Source organism: Metopolophium dirhodum, chromosome 2 (genome assembly GCF_019925205.1).
Source record: "Metopolophium dirhodum isolate CAU chromosome 2, ASM1992520v1, whole genome shotgun sequence".
In the NCBI taxonomy this organism is placed as follows: Eukaryota; Metazoa; Arthropoda; class Insecta; order Hemiptera; family Aphididae; genus Metopolophium; species Metopolophium dirhodum.
This window is the reverse complement of record NC_083561.1, coordinates 3331713-3348679: the sequence shown is the minus strand read 5'-3', so window position 1 is coordinate 3348679 and position 16967 is coordinate 3331713. Positions and strand designations below refer to the sequence as shown.

Below are 16967 nucleotides of genomic sequence, written 5' to 3'. Positions count from 1 at the left end.
TTCAAATATAGATATAAAAGTAAAATTTTTTATGAATTTCTAACTTAAAATGAGTAACAATTTTTTTTGGTTTCCCGGCGCTTTTGAGTACAACTGGAACCTTAAATTTAATAGGTTTAAATTTAAGGTTCCAGTTTATGTATCTTCTGAATGTTGAAACACCGACTCAAACAATGATGACAGACACGAAAAAGAAATTTAAAACACATCATTGTAAAATCAATAAATTCATTGCTCCGCTCAAAATCTGAAACATATACCTAGAATTACCCAGTAACGTACCCGGGATTTTGTTAACAGTTTGGAAATAGTTAATTCTTTATTTCGAATTTTGATGAATCGTAACACACCTTACTTTATTGGTTTTATTTAGAATGTAGGTACATTATTGCAAACAAATTAAAAATATAACACTACTTAACTATATTATAGTTATGCATAATATATAGAAAATGCAAATATTATAAAAAAAATATGCATATATTTTTACGTTCACTGATATTAATTACCTATAGAATAAACTGACTTGTTCTAATTATAACAGCTGTCTTATTAATTCACATTATTAAATAAACTTTCGTTTTGAAAATCTCAGTTATGTACTATTCAACTACATACCAATATGTTTTTAATATTTTACCGTCACCTCTCCGGGAATAAAATCTGGGGTATTATTATGTTACATAAATACCTAAACCAGTTTTTGTTAACCTCCATACATAATATATATACGTATATATATATTGATATAATAGTAAACCCTTAACTCTTTTTGGATTGCATGAAAACCATTTCTTAGTTCTTAGTCTTAAAAAATTGTGTGCACACGCAGGATGTATTTCATCGACGTACAATGTTCAAATAATGCAGGTTTGAAATCGATATTGTATTATCTATCTTTTAGTTAAAAAAAAATACACAACAAATTATGGTTTCTGAAGCCTTATTAGTCATCAGTTTTATATTTTTAAAAACTATTATAAATTACAGCTCTCAGTAAAATGATGTATGCATATGAAATTACACTACAAGTGAATTATTATTAATCAAGATTATTTTAAATATTACAAGTGTGATTTTAATTGGATATACTAAATTTAAGAATTTGTACATATTAGTACAGAATTATTATACAAAAGCTGCACAATGGAAAATATTACATCCACCTTAATATTTTTTGTCAACGGTAAAAAGGTACGGATAAATTATTATTTTTTTAATCATAGAAAAAATTATAGAAAATCAATAAAATTTTAATATTTTAATGTATCATAAATTTGGATTATTCATAGGTAGGTATAGCCTATAGGCTATAGACATTAGTCAGTTCTTAGGTTTCTATAACCTAGTACATATAATATAAGCTAAAGTTAAACTTATGAAATAAAAATCCAAAAATGTATGATTAAAATATCGAATCCAAAAAAATCGAATGTCACAATATAAAGTAGAATATCCAATAAGGAAATAATAAAATCAAATAAAGATGAATTTGGAATTCTCATGTATTTAAGTACAAATTTACTATAGTCATAAAATTTTAAATCATATTACTGGCTCTTAATATTTTAAGCTTACACCCATTTACTATGTGGGGGTGATTCACCAAACACGCTCACCCGTATTTTTTCCTTTACAACCTACCTAATAACCTTATTTAAATTTTGATTTTTTAATTTTTAAATATACTTGAATACCATATTTTCAATTTTTTTTTACTTCTTTAAGAAGGTCCTGTGGTGATACAAACTTCTATTTTTCAAATGAGAACCCCCTCTCCTATTACTGTAAATTATTTAGTGAATCATTTTTTTTGAAAATGTTGCTGTACCTATTTTAAAATTTGAACGAGTAATTTCTCAGTTATTAAAATGTTTATACCTACTAAAGATAATAGTCCTTAAAAATGGTTACATAAAAATAGTAGATTTAGATCTATAATATTGAATTTAGTATTTATTATACTTCGACCATGTTTACAAATTATTTATGTTGATAGAGTAATATTAATCACAAATTAGTAATTACTTTTAAACCAATTATCATAGACCTGTTAATTATTATTCTTAGTATATTTAGTATACTATACAAAGTTTAATACCTAACTCAAAAATTACTTGTTTGAATTTTGATTCTGATACTTCAACATTTTCAGAAATATTATCCAGTAAATAATTTACCTACTGTAGAAAAGGGAACCTCTCATTTGAAAAACAGAAGTATGTATCTCTACATGAGATCTCCTGCAAAACACTCATCAAGTAGCACTGGGAAATTGGGATTTTCCCGGATGTCCCTTATATCTATATTATACTTACAGGCTCCAATGCCCAAAATTTTTTTAACAACTTTGTAATTTCAGCATATTAGTACTGGCTATACAGTTTTCGGGTGTAATTGAATACCTCAATTAGAGGCTTCTTATATAAGAAGTTAGTATAATATACGCATCGATACCCGAAGGCCGTTTTACATATTACGTATTACCTACTTGATGAATTGTATTTTAACCTCGTAACTTACGGACAAGGTACAACCACACGAAACTATGAAGTCTTGAGTTAGCATGCTCTTATTGGATATTCGGATTTGATTTCTCCGGATATTTTTTACTGGCCATTTTTTTCTCCGGGTATTTTATAACCAGATATTTATACGGTTTATCATAACTCATAAGTGTTATAACATTATACATTTATACCTATAATTTATTACACGCAAGATGGTTAATAATATAATTTTCGATACGTAAATTATAATATCACTTGTACCTACAAAATACATGTTTTTATATATACCTACCTATATACCATATCAATACGTTATAGTACTATTTACAATAAAACTAAAAATAGAATGCAAATAGTAACTATTAGAATACAATACTTGGAAAAGGTATCTATTCTTAATAATCACAATAATACTGAAGAGGTCCAACTGATTATCACGAGGAAAAAATTATATCTCATCATACAACATAACTTCTCGAACAATTTCTTGTTTGAACGATAAATTATATTGTTATAACGATATCATTTTCTAGTTTTCACCAGATAATTTCTCGTTTTCACAAAAAAAAACGTTTTTATTTATAGGGCCCCCGAAATGAAACCTCGTTCACTTAAGACGGTGTAGGTAACAAAAAATTAAAATTGTGTGTTTTTAGTGATCACATTTTTTACAGAGTAAATTTTAGAGTCAAATCAAACATAAATTGTCCAAAATTCCACAAAGCTTTGCAATAAGTAGCTGGTATATTGACGTACATAATTTTAATTTATGAACAAGAAATAATCTAATGCTCACAAGAAAATGTTGTCAATCACTCGAGAAGTTATGTTGTGTGAACGAGATGTAATTTTTTCCTCTTGATAATCAGTTGGCCCTTCTACGCTTCCATACAATAGGGTAACGCCAGTAATAGTAGTACATTGCACATATATTATATATATATGCAGAAATGCAGAATGCATTATGCATAACCTAACCTAACCTATAACCAGTATACCACAATTGTAGTTATCTAATTTTTAAATATATTTATATTAATCAAAGTATACCTACTTTGTAAAAAAAACGTATTGAACTTTATTAAACAGGTTGTCGAAACAAAAGCTGATCCACATTGGACTTTACTTTATTATTTAAGAAATAAATGTATCCTTTTTTAAATTATTGTCTTCAATTCATAAAATGAAACACGACATCCTAAACATCAATAAATTATGCCGATTAAAAATTCTTTAACTTCACCACTTCAGTGAGTTTATGTGGAACTAAATTGGGATGTGCTGAAGGAGGATGTGGAGCTTGTACTGTAATGGTATCAAAATATGATTACGTCAAGAAATATCCATTGTATCCTTTGATCTACTATAGAATATGAACGATCATATTAAATTAATACTGTCTATACATAAATACGCGTTTAGTGTATAAAGTGTACACTTGTATATTATTTATAAAGATAAAAGCTCTTTAACTAAATAATTAAACTTTAGACATATGTCTGTCAATGCTTGTTTGTGTCCTGTAGTCAGTTTACACGGGTGTGCTGTAATAACAGTTGAAGGAATTGGTAGCACAAAAACAAGATTGCACCCTGTTCAAGAACGAATAGCGAAAAGTCATGGGTCACAATGCGGATTTTGTACACCTGGTATTGTGATGTCTGTTTATGCCATGCTTAGATCATTGGAAAAAAAACCCGATGAAAATGACCTAGAAATTGCTTTACAAGGTAGATATAATTTTTTTTTAATTATAGTGTTTATAGAGCGTTATTGTTAACTATTATATTTCAGGCAACTTGTGTAGATGTACAGGTTATAGACCTATTTTAGAGGGTTTGATGACATTGACTACTTGTGATAAAATCTCTAATGGATGTTCCATGGGTAATAAATGTTGTATGAAAAATAAGAAAATCGAAAATGATGCTGAGGATATGTCCAATTTATCCGAATTTTTACCTTATGATCCTTCCCAAGAACCAATTTTTCCACCTGAACTTATAGTGAGAAACAAAAATGATATATTTTATTAGATATTATATAAATAGGTATATTTAATTATATTTGTGTAGCTTACAAAAGAGTTCGACGAAGAATATTTGATATTTAGAGGTAAAAAGACTACGTGGTATCGACCGACATCAATTTTGGAACTATTGGAACTTAAATATAAGTATCCCAATGCTCGGATAATTGTCGGGAACACCGAAGTCGGTAAAGTATACAATACATAAATATGAAATACGCACACATAAATTCACGATTGATATTTCAATATCGTTTTAAAAAAAATAGGAGTTGAAATTAAATTCAAAAACTGTCAATATCCAGTGATGATACAGCCGAATAAGGTGTCAGAGTTAAATGTCATTAAAAAGTGTACAAAAGGATTAATTGTTGGAGCTGCGGTAACTATTGACAGATTAGAAAACGAACTACAGAAACTAATTGATATTATGCCTGGTAAGAGATTTATATGATCAATTATTAATAAGAGACACTATTAATCACGTGATTATAATTTGTTAGATCATAAAATTCAAATAATAAAATCTATATTGGAGATGATACCATGGTTTGCTAGTAAACAGATTCGTAATGTTGCTGTAAGTTCACCAATCCATTTTATAATTTTCGTTTGTAATAATTTAATATAGTAATACGGATCCTACTTATTAAATCATAATTCTATATTTCATTAATTATCATTTTTGTAGTGTATAGCCGGAAATATTGTAACGGGAAGTCCTATATCGGATTTAAATCCAATATTTTTAGCTGCTCGTTGTCAGTTAAAAGTACAAAGTAAAAGTAATAACACATTTTATAATTGTATAATATTTAAGAATACCAAACAAATGTATTTATTTTACAATGTATATATTTAGAGAATGGAATAAGATTTCTGAAAATGGACAAAACGTTTTTTACGGGTTATAGACAAAATGCTCTACATCCAGATGAGGTTGTCATAGATTTGTTTGTTCCATTTACACAGAAAGTAAGCGTTTGGTGTACATTTTTAATGAAATAAAGTGTTGTAAGGTACCTAATTAAAAATTGATACATTGGTTTTAGAACACATTTTTTAAGTCGTTTAAACAATCAAGAAGAAAAGAAGATGATATAGCCTTGGTAAATGCCGCATTTTATGTAGAGATGTCAAATAATATTGTAAAAGACGCAGAGTTAGTTTTTGGTGGGGTGTCAGCTACGGCAGTCATTGCTCAAAAAACTAAATCATTATTAATCAACAGCAAATGGTCAGAGTCTTTGTTAGATGATGTGTATTTAGAGTTACTTAAAGACTTACCTCTGGCATCAAATGCCCCCGGAGGAATGGTGACTTATCGCAAAAGCCTTGTTTTAAGGTGATTATTAATGATTAAATAATCACAATAAATTATTTGTTATATTGTATGTTTGTACGAGGTGTTATATTTTTTAGCCTATTTTTTAAATTTTACCATTACGTTAGTAATCAATTAAGTTTTAAAATGATGGATGTACACAATTTAATTAATGTCAATAACCCTGCTACTCACATTTCTAAATACGCTCAATATTATCATATTGTCCCAAATTCTCAAAGTCCAGATGACGCTGTTGGTAAACCATTAGTTCACAAATCAGCTATACAACAAACTACAGGTAACAAATTATTTATAAATTAATAAATAACAAATAATAAAATTAAGACTCTAGTACCTACAGTCAAATGATAGATATTAGATAATATTACTTTTAGATTCTGAGCGGAGCGATGAATGTATTGTTTTTCAATGATTGTGTGTTTTATTTTTATTTTTTGAGTCTGTGTACATAATAAATAGTCAAAATAATGATTTGATTTTCAACTTCAGTATCTTGTTCAATGGGGAATTAAATCTAGTTGGTGCATTGAAGAGGTAAAAATTCCCAATAGTGTTAAAAGCGCCGGTCATAACAAAAAAAAATTAAGGAAAATCGGGAATTTTTCCGACAAAATTGATTTTGGTTTTTGGCGTAACTCTAAAACAAATGACCGAATTTACATGATATTTTCACTGAATGGTTATATTAGCATTCTAAATACACCAAATTATTTTCAAAATATTTTGACTTGTTTTGAGATGTTTACGGATATTTTCAGTTTCCAATTTTTTACTTTTTTTTCTATAAATGTCAATACATTTTATTCGTTTGGTAAAATAACTTGAAAATTTAATACAAAATTCCTCATAAGTTCGTCAAATTTTATCAAAAACTGTACAAGTTTTTACAACATTGGATATTCACTTGATTTGTCATGTAGTGATTTTCTTATTTTGTTGAGTTATTCAAAATCAAATAACTGTAAATAAATGAAAATTTAATTGAATGTTTATATTTTCTATACACCATAAAATGGTGAAAATATTTTGACTCGTTTTGATCTGTTTACGGACATTTCTGTTTTCCATCTTTTTAGTTTTTTTTCAATTATTGTCAATACAATTTTATTTGTCGGGTCAAAAAGAGTGAAAATTTAATACAAGGCTCCTGGTATATTTTACTATATCTAAAAATATTAAAAATACATATACACAATTTTTTTATAAGCATTTAAATTTTGAATTTTGACAACATTTATCAAATTTAAAATAAAAAAGGTGGGCAAGTGGATGTCGCTCTGCTGTACTGTAGGTTACAAGTGGGTCACTGTATAATGGATGGTATTAAATTTGAATTCAATGATATATCATTCTATAAGAAAAACGATTCTGAGTGGAGACGATATGTCAGTCTAGGTATAAGACATATTATACACTTATCTATGGTATTAAAAAAAAAATTGACCTATAATAAATTCCAAATTAATCATATTACAATATCCATTAGGTACATATAACGCGTTATACATCAACAACAAACCGTGATACTATCATCATAATATATCGATGAAAATATTACAAATTAGAAGTTTCAAGTGCCCACGAATAATATTATACAATCACAACAAAATAACTAAAATAGTTATTCTAGGTTTTTATGTAATTTCGTCCAAATTTGAACTTAAAATGACTATACAAATAAACTGTGCTTGTGTATTTTTTAGATTTTTTGGTAACCGAATTATCTATTTACATGGAATCTTGTTTTAAATTTTCAATCCTTAGCTATAAAAACTGAACATTTTATAATTTATTAATTACAATGGTTGATAATTTTCGAGATTTTGATAAATTCTGTCAAAATTTGATCTTTAAATGCTTATAAAAAAAAACTGTGCCTATGTATTTTCAATATTTTTCAACTGCTATTGTAAAAATATATCAGGAGTCTTGTATTAAATTTTTACACTTTTTGGCCCAACAGATAAAACTTTATTGATATTTATAGAAAAAAAAACTAAAAAAATTGAAAACTGAAAATGCCCGTAAACAGCTCAAAAAGTGTCAAAATATTTTCAAAATTGTATGGTGTATAGGAAATGCTAATATAAACATTCAGTGAAATTTTCATGTATCTACAGTTATTCGTTTTTGAATTACAAGAAAATAAGGAAATCGGTACATGAGAAATCGAGTGAATATCTAATGTTGTAAAAATATGAATTTAAAACGCTCATAAAAATTTAATTTGACTTTCTTGTAGAAATTTTTTTTTTGATAAAGTTAGACAAACTTATGAGGAATCTTGTATTAGATTTTAAAATCTTAGATTTAAAAAGAAAATTTTTTATGAATTTCTAACTCAAAATAATTTGCAAATTTTCGTGATTTTTCCGTATTTTTTCAAGATTTGAACTTTAAACGTGTATAAAAAAAAACTGTGACTAAGGATTTTTAATTTTTTTCATCTGCCTTTGAAACAATAACCTAGGAGCCTTCTATTAAATTTTCAAGCTTTTTTACCCAACAAATAAAATTTTATTGATATTTATAGAAAAAAAATTTAAAAAAACTGAAAACTGACAATGTCCGTAAACAGTTCAAAAAAAGTCAAATTATTTTCAAAATTGTATTGTGTATAGAAAATGCAAATATAAACAACCAGTGAAAATTTCATGCATCTACGGTCATTTGTTTTAGAGTTACACCAATAACCAAAATCGATTTTGTTAAAAATCGATTTTGCGTAAAAATTCCCGTTTTTCCTTAATTTTTCTTTTGTTTTTCACATCGCTTTTGAAAACTACTGGGAAATTAAAATTTTGACCTCCCCAATGCACCAACGATATTCACTTTCCCATCGAACAAGATACTGAAGTCGAAAATCGAAGCATTATTTCGACTACTTATCGTGTACACAGACACAAAAATAAAAAAAAAAATAAAAAATAAAAAAAAAAACACACATCATTGTAAAATCAATACATTCATCGTTTCACTCAGAATCTAAAAATGATTTTGTAGTTAAAAATGTATAAAATTTTCTAAGGATTGAAAATTAAAAAAAAGTTCCACGTAAATATAGATAAATAAATTACATTATTCACAATAATATCATAAAATATACTTAGTAATATATCATAGGCTGACTGACCGTCATTGTTTAAAATCGTTTTTCGTATGCAATGATATAATATCATTGAATTCAAATCTAACACCATCCATTACAGTGATCCGCTTGTAACCTATAATTGTACAGCAGAGCGACACCCACTTGTCCACATTTTTACTTACAAATACTACCTTTTACAGTTATTTATATATTATACCTACTATTATATATGTATTATTGTAGGTGAAGCGGTATACTGTGATGACATACCTCGTCGTTCCGATGAACTTTATTTAGCTGTTAAAACGTCTACACATGCCCATGCTAAAATTATAAGTGTAGACTATACCGAGGCTTTATCGCAACCTGGAGTGGTGATTGTAGTCGACGAAAAAGATTTACCAGGAAATCGGAATATGGTCGGTGTAATGCCGATTAAAGATGATTATGTATTTGCTAGAGAAAAAGTATAATAATATACTATACATTTGTTTACAATTTAAAGTGCTACGATTAAAGATATGGACAATAAAAATTAAATCTATTTCTCAGGTGGTAAATGTTGGGCAAATAATCTGCGGATTAATCGCTACAGATCCAATCACCGCACAGGACGCAATTAAATTAATCCATGTTCAGTATGAAGAATTAAAACCGATAATTACCATCGAGGTATGTAAAATTGTAAATCCTTATTTTTAAATTGATGAATCGAAAATCAAATTGTATGCAATATACATAATAATGGCTATATACTTGTATCCTAATTAGTAAATAGTATGTATATATCTATAATCTATTGGAACAAGACATGGAAATTATATGGTCTATGAGTGAACAGAAAACACGATATTATTACCCTGAAGTAATTTCAAAAATAAACCTGACATGGATATAAATTTATAGACTTTTTAAAGAACAATAAATGATAACTTGACAAATTAATAATATAGTCAATAGTTAAACGAATTTTCAGACGATATTTTTGGCCACTTTAAATTTTTACAGGAAGCTATTAAAAGTGAATCATTTTATGATGGCCGTTGCGCTTATTTGGAAAAAGGGTGCATAGATCAAGGATTTAAAGAATCAAATCATAGTCTAAATGGTACCTTAAGAATTGGTGGACAAGATCATTTTTATTTAGAAACTCAATGTTGTATAGCAATTCCGACGAATGAACATAATGAAATCGAAATAATCAGTTCAACACAATCACCAAACGAATTACAGGTATAACTTATACAATCATCATACATGATCCATTATTATTATTAATGTTTTATAAAAATGTAGTTAGTTTTGAATAAAAATTATATGTTTTAATTTTCATTTGAATTCACATTGATTTATATTTAAAGTAGCTAATGATACAATTTGTACACAAATAACAACTATAGTCTAAAGCATAAATATTTTATATATATTGGGGACGGAGTGAACGAGTGGACTAAGGCGTCGGTTGCAACGCACACTGACGCCGGTTCGAACACGGCCACAGGCGGCATTTTTCTTCTGGCAGTCACGGTATCCGGAGAGAGGTGCCCCCATCCTCCCACCAGGGCATGGCAAAAACCTACGCGTTCCCAACTTGAAATTCTGTCAAACCTAAAAACGTGTTTCAATCAACCGTTCCAATCCGTCCCTCGTCCCCCACTATAAAACAACAAACAAAATAGTTAATAGCCATATTATAGTTGCCAGACTTAAGTTCAGTAAAAAATATTTTATAAGATTATAATAATAAAGAAAGAAAGAAATATGTATACTGTTGTTGAATATTGTTAATGAACAACAATTTAATTAAATTAACTATACTCAAAAATTGAAAGCTTGCAGTAATCAAAACTTATTAAGCTATAATAATATTATAATTGTGTATTTTCGTTAAATTAAATTTTAAAAAAAAAATAAAAACAATAATTATAAAATACATTATAAAGACCTATACCTATAGTATATATTTTATATTATTTTAAATAACCATACAATATACCTAATACACCTAAACAACTTCTTATACGTTTTATAAGTTATGCAATATGAATTTATATCTACAACCTTTATAAATTAATTTAAATATAAAATACAATCAAATCCGAAAAACAATATTATTAATTTATTATTTATGAAGTATAAAAATATGTACCATCGTATGTTATGTATGGAAAAATGTTAACTTAAGAGTTAAGATTAACAAATATTACTATTTAAGTGGATAAATATATTGAGAGTATTGGTATTATTTTTAAAACTTTAATATATTATTTATATATTATGAAGATTCTTTAAAATAAATTTTATAAACATTTTGTTTTATTAGGAATCTATATCACATTGCTTAGACATACCGACAAACCGCGTAGTTTGCAAAACGAAGCGTCTTGGTGGTGGCTTTGGTGGTAAAGAAACTAAAGGATTTACTTTAGGTGTGCCATGCGCAGTAGCTGCTGTAAAGTAAGGCTGCAGGGATGGAAGGTTTGGTATTAGAAAATGTGTTGTATTTTTTTTTTTAGAACTGGAAAATCAGTTAGATGTATGCTGGACCGACACGAAGACATGTTAATCACTGGTGGTAGAAATCCATTTTTATGTCATTACCGTGTAGGATTTAACGAACATGGACAAATCCATGCTTTGGACGTTTCTGTATACAATAATGGTGGAAGTTCCAGAGATTTGTCCGCGGGAGTGAGTACCTATACATTTTTAAGCAATTTATATTGAGCATAATATTATATTATTAATTATTATTATTAATTTATGAGATTATAATATTGTAATATTGATGTTTTTGTTTCATAGACAGTTGAAAGATGCGTTTCTCATTTAACGAATACGTATCATATCCCTCATGTTAGAATATCAGGATATACTTGTGCTACAAATTTATCATCGAATACGGCTTTTAGAGGATTTGGTGCACCCCAAGGGATGTTTTTTGCGGAATCGATTATCGATCACATATCTAGGGAATTGAACATCGATCCAAACGCAGTTAGAGCAAAGAATTTCTTTGTAAACGGACAGATAACACATTATAATCAATTGATATCTAATTTTACGGTTAAAAATTGTTGGGACGAAGTGTTGGAAAGATCGAAGTACACTTTAATTTCTAACGAAATCGTTGAGTTCAATAGGTATACCTTTATAGCTATAGTCTATACATGTATTTATCATATTATAACTATTACGTCTATTATAGAGTGTGTCCATTAATTGGAAAGTCAGTAAAAACAATTGTAAAACTTGGTAAAAGGGAGACCATTAGTCATATATTGCATTAAAAACGGTTTTTAAATATTCGTACTGCATCATGAGCTTTACTGACTTTCCAATTAATTAAAATACAGTATATATGTAACAGCTGTACGAAAACCTTGCATGAATTATGATTTACGAGTAGTTACGATTAGGAATAATATTATATTCATATAAATCTTTACTAATGACACTCACATGAAATGAAAACGAAACGACATGTTGACATAATATATATCACGCTTTTAAATGAGGATAACTAAAGCATATTTAGCTATAGTTAAAAAAAATTAATTTGTAGTTTTCTATGATGTATAACCGTAGAAGTAGGCAGTACACGATATATTATTATATATAGGTGCTGATTTTCGATGCTTATATTTCAAACTTACTCGCCACCGGCTCATAGTCCATAGGTATATACAACTGAAATTTATGTATATCAATCGTACCCAATGCTAGAATAGGATAGGGTTCACGAGGTTTTTTTTTAAATTTTAAGCGTACCATTACTATAATTGTTTTGATTGGGACAGGTGAATTGTATATGGTTCAATACGTGATACATATTTTTTAAACCTAAACAGAAACATTTATTGGCTTTCATAGTAATAATTAAAATTAAATAATTAAAAAATCTATTTAAATTCAATAATGATATTATAAACTCTTATGATTTACTTTTGATAATATTAATAACGAGAATTATACAGATTGGAATCATCTGTATCACTGCTGGGAAGTGTATCTATAATCTTAATTAATTAACATTTACTTCATGGTTCACCTTCAAAGTTTCTCTGTTTGGTTTTTTTTTTCCAATTCATTCACCGGTCGCAACCGATACATAAACAATACGGTTTTAGAGCAAACCGGTGGAAGAAACGCGGCATCGCGGCCATACCGACGATGTACGGTATCGGGTTCTCAGGAGGTTCGTTGTTTTTGAACCAAGCCGGCGCCCTGTTGCTCGTCTACGTCGACGGTTCCGTACTGCTGGCGCACGGTGGCGTCGAAATGGGCCAGGGGCTGCACACAAAAATGATCCAAGTGGCCAGCAGGGCCCTGGGCATACCCGCCGAGTCGATACACGTCAAAGAGACCAGCACCGACAAGGTGGCCAACGCGTCGCCAACCGCCGGCAGTTTCAGCTCCGACCTCAACGGGATGGCTGTTCTCGTGAGTATACGTACACGCAAGTCCACGGAAACTTGGATTTCTTTTTTGAGGCGAGGAAGGATGACAATGCGTTATGTAGGGGAGGCTACTAGGATCGCTCATAAGTTTGGTATGCAGCTGCCGTGGCCCGCGGGTGTATATCATTTTAGTATTTTGCAGCAATTTCCATACAAATTACAATTTTAATACATGTTTACGTCCTACTCCTACATAATAAAAAAACCGAACACTTGAAAAGAGTTTTTGATCTTCCTGAAAATTCGGGGAGGGTTACAGCAACTGGCCCAAGAATTTTCGACTCTTGTTTTTTCGTTTACACCATAACAAAATAGATAGGTAGGTACAATGATAATTCACAGTTGATATAGAAAGCGCGTATCTCCTCCACGCCAGGCCTGCAATGTCATAGTTATCCAGTTCTTCCCTTCTAATGATCAATTCTTTCTCTATATGTATAATAATAATAATAATAATAATAATAATAAATAAAAATAATGATAGTAAAATAGTAAAATTTTCAAACAATAAGAAGTAAAGAACTGTAGTATTTAGGTGAAGTGAAAAAATATTAATATTTAATCAAACAACTGAGATGATACCTATTTATTTACTTATGGTTTACATAATATTATATGTTACATGAAACATTTACTGTTTTATTATCGCTGCGACGACCTTGCTACAGAATGCTTGTGAGATCGTTAAAGCCAGATTGGAACCGATCAAGAAGAGGAATCCCGGAGGTACGTGGGCTGAATGGGTGAAGACAGCGTATTTTGAAAAAGTGAACCTGTGTGCTTCGGGATTTTACGCGTAAGTATATTTCTCAGTAACACACTTTCAAACGCAGCATTGAATGTTCTGAAAAACATTAAATTAAATATAAGCTTTATGCTATAGCCTATGGTTCAATAGACAAAAATATTGGTTTGACATAACATAGTCATTTACCCATTAACATCGCCAGTGTGTGCATATGTGTCGTATTACTGTATTAGGTTAATTTATATATAATATAGATTATATTAGTTGGACCTTAAAATAAAAATATGAAATTATATAGCGTCATTATAAGTGGTATGAATATTATTATACACTTCATATAATAATATAATATTGAGTATAGATGAAGGCCATGTTCAGATGTTAATGAAAAGCAGTACAAACTTTTAATATATTTAAAAAACGCTGAATGATAATAAATAAAGAATATTGAAAATACCTATATAATATGTGCAATGCTTGTTGATGTGTTATATATTGTATACAGTATACTGTACAATAGCTTACTGTAAGGTATAACAAAAAAACGTTTGATTTTTAATACTCATCAATCGCATAGTAATTATTTTTTTTTCACAACATATTGATTCTGATAATTAAATTATGGAATAATACTAATAATGATGTTCGGTAACCATGAAAATTAATTACTTATGTTGTATGCAGAAATCACACTATAGGAACAACAACAGATCAAGGCACGGTCAACTATGTCTTGTATTATACTAGTGGGGCAGCTGTTTCGGTGGTAGAAGTGGACTGTTTAACCGGCGACCATGAAGTATACAGGGTGTTTGAGATTTTCTACATTAAACAGGTTATTATTGTCGTTTTTTTCTTTATCTCGATCAGGTTTTAAGCACAGACATAGTAATGGACGTCGGGCAGAGCTTAAATCCAGCAATCGACGTGGGGCAGATCGAAGGAGCTTTTATGCAAGGTTATGGATTATTTACATTAGAAGAACTCGTATATAGCCCAAAAGGAATGTTGTACACGAGGGGACCTGGTACATACAAAATACCCGGATTTTCGGATATACCGAAACAGTTTACAGTTTCATTGCTGAAAGGTTCTGAAAATCCAAGAGCTGTTTACTCATCAAAAGTAAAAGATAATATTTTGACATTCCGTTACAGAATATCTGCATAGTAAAAACTGTATTGTTTAGGCTGTTGGAGAACCTCCGTTATTTTTATCAGCTTCGATATTTTTCGCTATTAAAAATGCCATATATTCAGCAAGAGAAGATGCTGGTGTCACAGGGTATTTTAGGTTGGACGCTCCAGCAACTGTGGAAAAAATTCGAATGTCGTGCAAAGATAATATTACTGAAAAGGTACATATTTTATTAAATAAAACATTTAAACTATAATAGTACAGATTATTATTTTTTATATATGTTTTTTTTTCTGCAGCTTGAAAAATATGAAACCGACGTAGCTGAATCGTGGAATATTATTGTCTAAGAATTAGGTATATAAAAATCAATCAGATATAAATATAGGTAATTATTTTTTATAAACTAGTTGAATTACTTTGACAAAATAATGCTTGTAGAATAATTCAAATGAAATACACTTTTATGATTGTTGACATATTAAATTAATCGAAACGTATTATATATTATTATAGTTAACATAGGTATTATACAAATTGTTAATTTCAATATATTATAGAAATAAATAATATTTTAACTATTGCAATGCATTTTTTAACTGGCCAACACTGAAGGAATTTGTTATGTATATTTGATCAATAATGTTGAAATATAAAATATAGGTAATCTAATAATGATCTATAATCGTAATATTTAGTTATATTATATTAATATTAATCAGACTAAAAAAGAGAACAAATAGTTAAATTAATTAACGATGGTATTTTTTTTTTTTTAATGTTGTCATTAGGCTTAAGAAAACTATTTATCAAAATAGCAACGTTAATTATTTTTCATTAAGTCCTGGTGGCTAATTGACCACATAGCGACATATCTTCACATTCTATTATCAAGTTATGTCAGTTGATTCGAAAAACATTTTAAAAGAAAGTAATAAATCTTGAACTTCTGGTTTCGAAAATCAATGATGAACATAATATCTAACTATATTTGTTTGTTCTAGAGAAAGTGTGAACAAAATGTCCCGTGTTTTATTTTCATAATATAGTTTAATACTAAACTAAACTTAATAAAACTTTTTTCCTAATTTCTAATAGCAATTCAAATATTTTATGTTTTATACATGTTATAATAATCATAGATTGTCATTGTTTTTTTGAAAGTGTAAATACGCGTATTAAATAGTTATACAAATAATATTAAATATATTAATACACATATGTACCTATAATTATACTTTTATTTTTAAAACGTAAGTTAAAATGGATTTGTATTAAAGTATTATTCTAGCCTTCTATTAAAATGCTATAATATAATATGTTCGAAATCGATTTTCATGTATTTACATTTATTTATTTTTTAATGCGAAGTTACATAATACATACCTACCTAATTACGCCTATTTCAACACTTGCGTGCCTATATGCCACATGGCTACATGTACCCATATAATATATATATATTATATATATATTGCATTGAAATAAAGAAATAAAAATAAGTCTCTTATTCAATGGAATAAAGAATAAACCATTACGAATTATTTGTCCGTCTGCATTGATCCGTCGTGTCCTTGACTTTGTATGCAGCAAACACAACCACACTATAATATACTATCGTATTATATTATATTATATACACAT

The 16967-nt window shown here is 28.6% G+C and overlaps 1 protein-coding gene across 1 annotated transcript; it reads left to right on the top strand.

Moving 5' to 3' along the window:
• The first annotated feature begins 820 nt into the window (after nt 1–820).
• On the top strand, nt 821–16624 carry LOC132939198 (xanthine dehydrogenase). Its single transcript, XM_061006255.1, has 25 exons — nt 821–870; nt 991–1194; nt 3600–3657; nt 3762–3858; nt 4002–4240; nt 4305–4516; nt 4586–4727; nt 4809–4976; nt 5043–5119; nt 5231–5324; nt 5402–5514; nt 5592–5884; nt 5962–6164; nt 9222–9445; nt 9531–9650; nt 9987–10211; nt 11302–11435; nt 11495–11669; nt 11784–12121; nt 13109–13421; nt 14107–14234; nt 14871–14985; nt 15057–15311; nt 15376–15543; nt 15623–16624. Exons 2-25 carry the CDS (start codon nt 1147–1149, stop codon nt 15671–15673), a joined length of 3990 nt encoding a protein of 1329 aa, XP_060862238.1. The 5' UTR covers nt 821–870; nt 991–1146; the 3' UTR covers nt 15674–16624.
• Nucleotides 16625–16967: the final 343 nt, after the last annotated feature.

Coding starts and splice junctions, on each gene's coding strand:
- LOC132939198 (XM_061006255.1), top strand. CDS start 1,147: ATGGAAAATATTACATCCACCTTAATATTTTTTGTCAACGGTAAAAAG. Junction 11,670..11,783: donor CCAGAGATTTGTCCGCGGGA/GTGAGTACCTAT, acceptor TTTGTTTCATAG/ACAGTTGAAAGATGCGTTTC. Junction 14,235..14,870: donor TGTGCTTCGGGATTTTACGC/GTAAGTATATTT, acceptor TGTTGTATGCAG/AAATCACACTATAGGAACAA.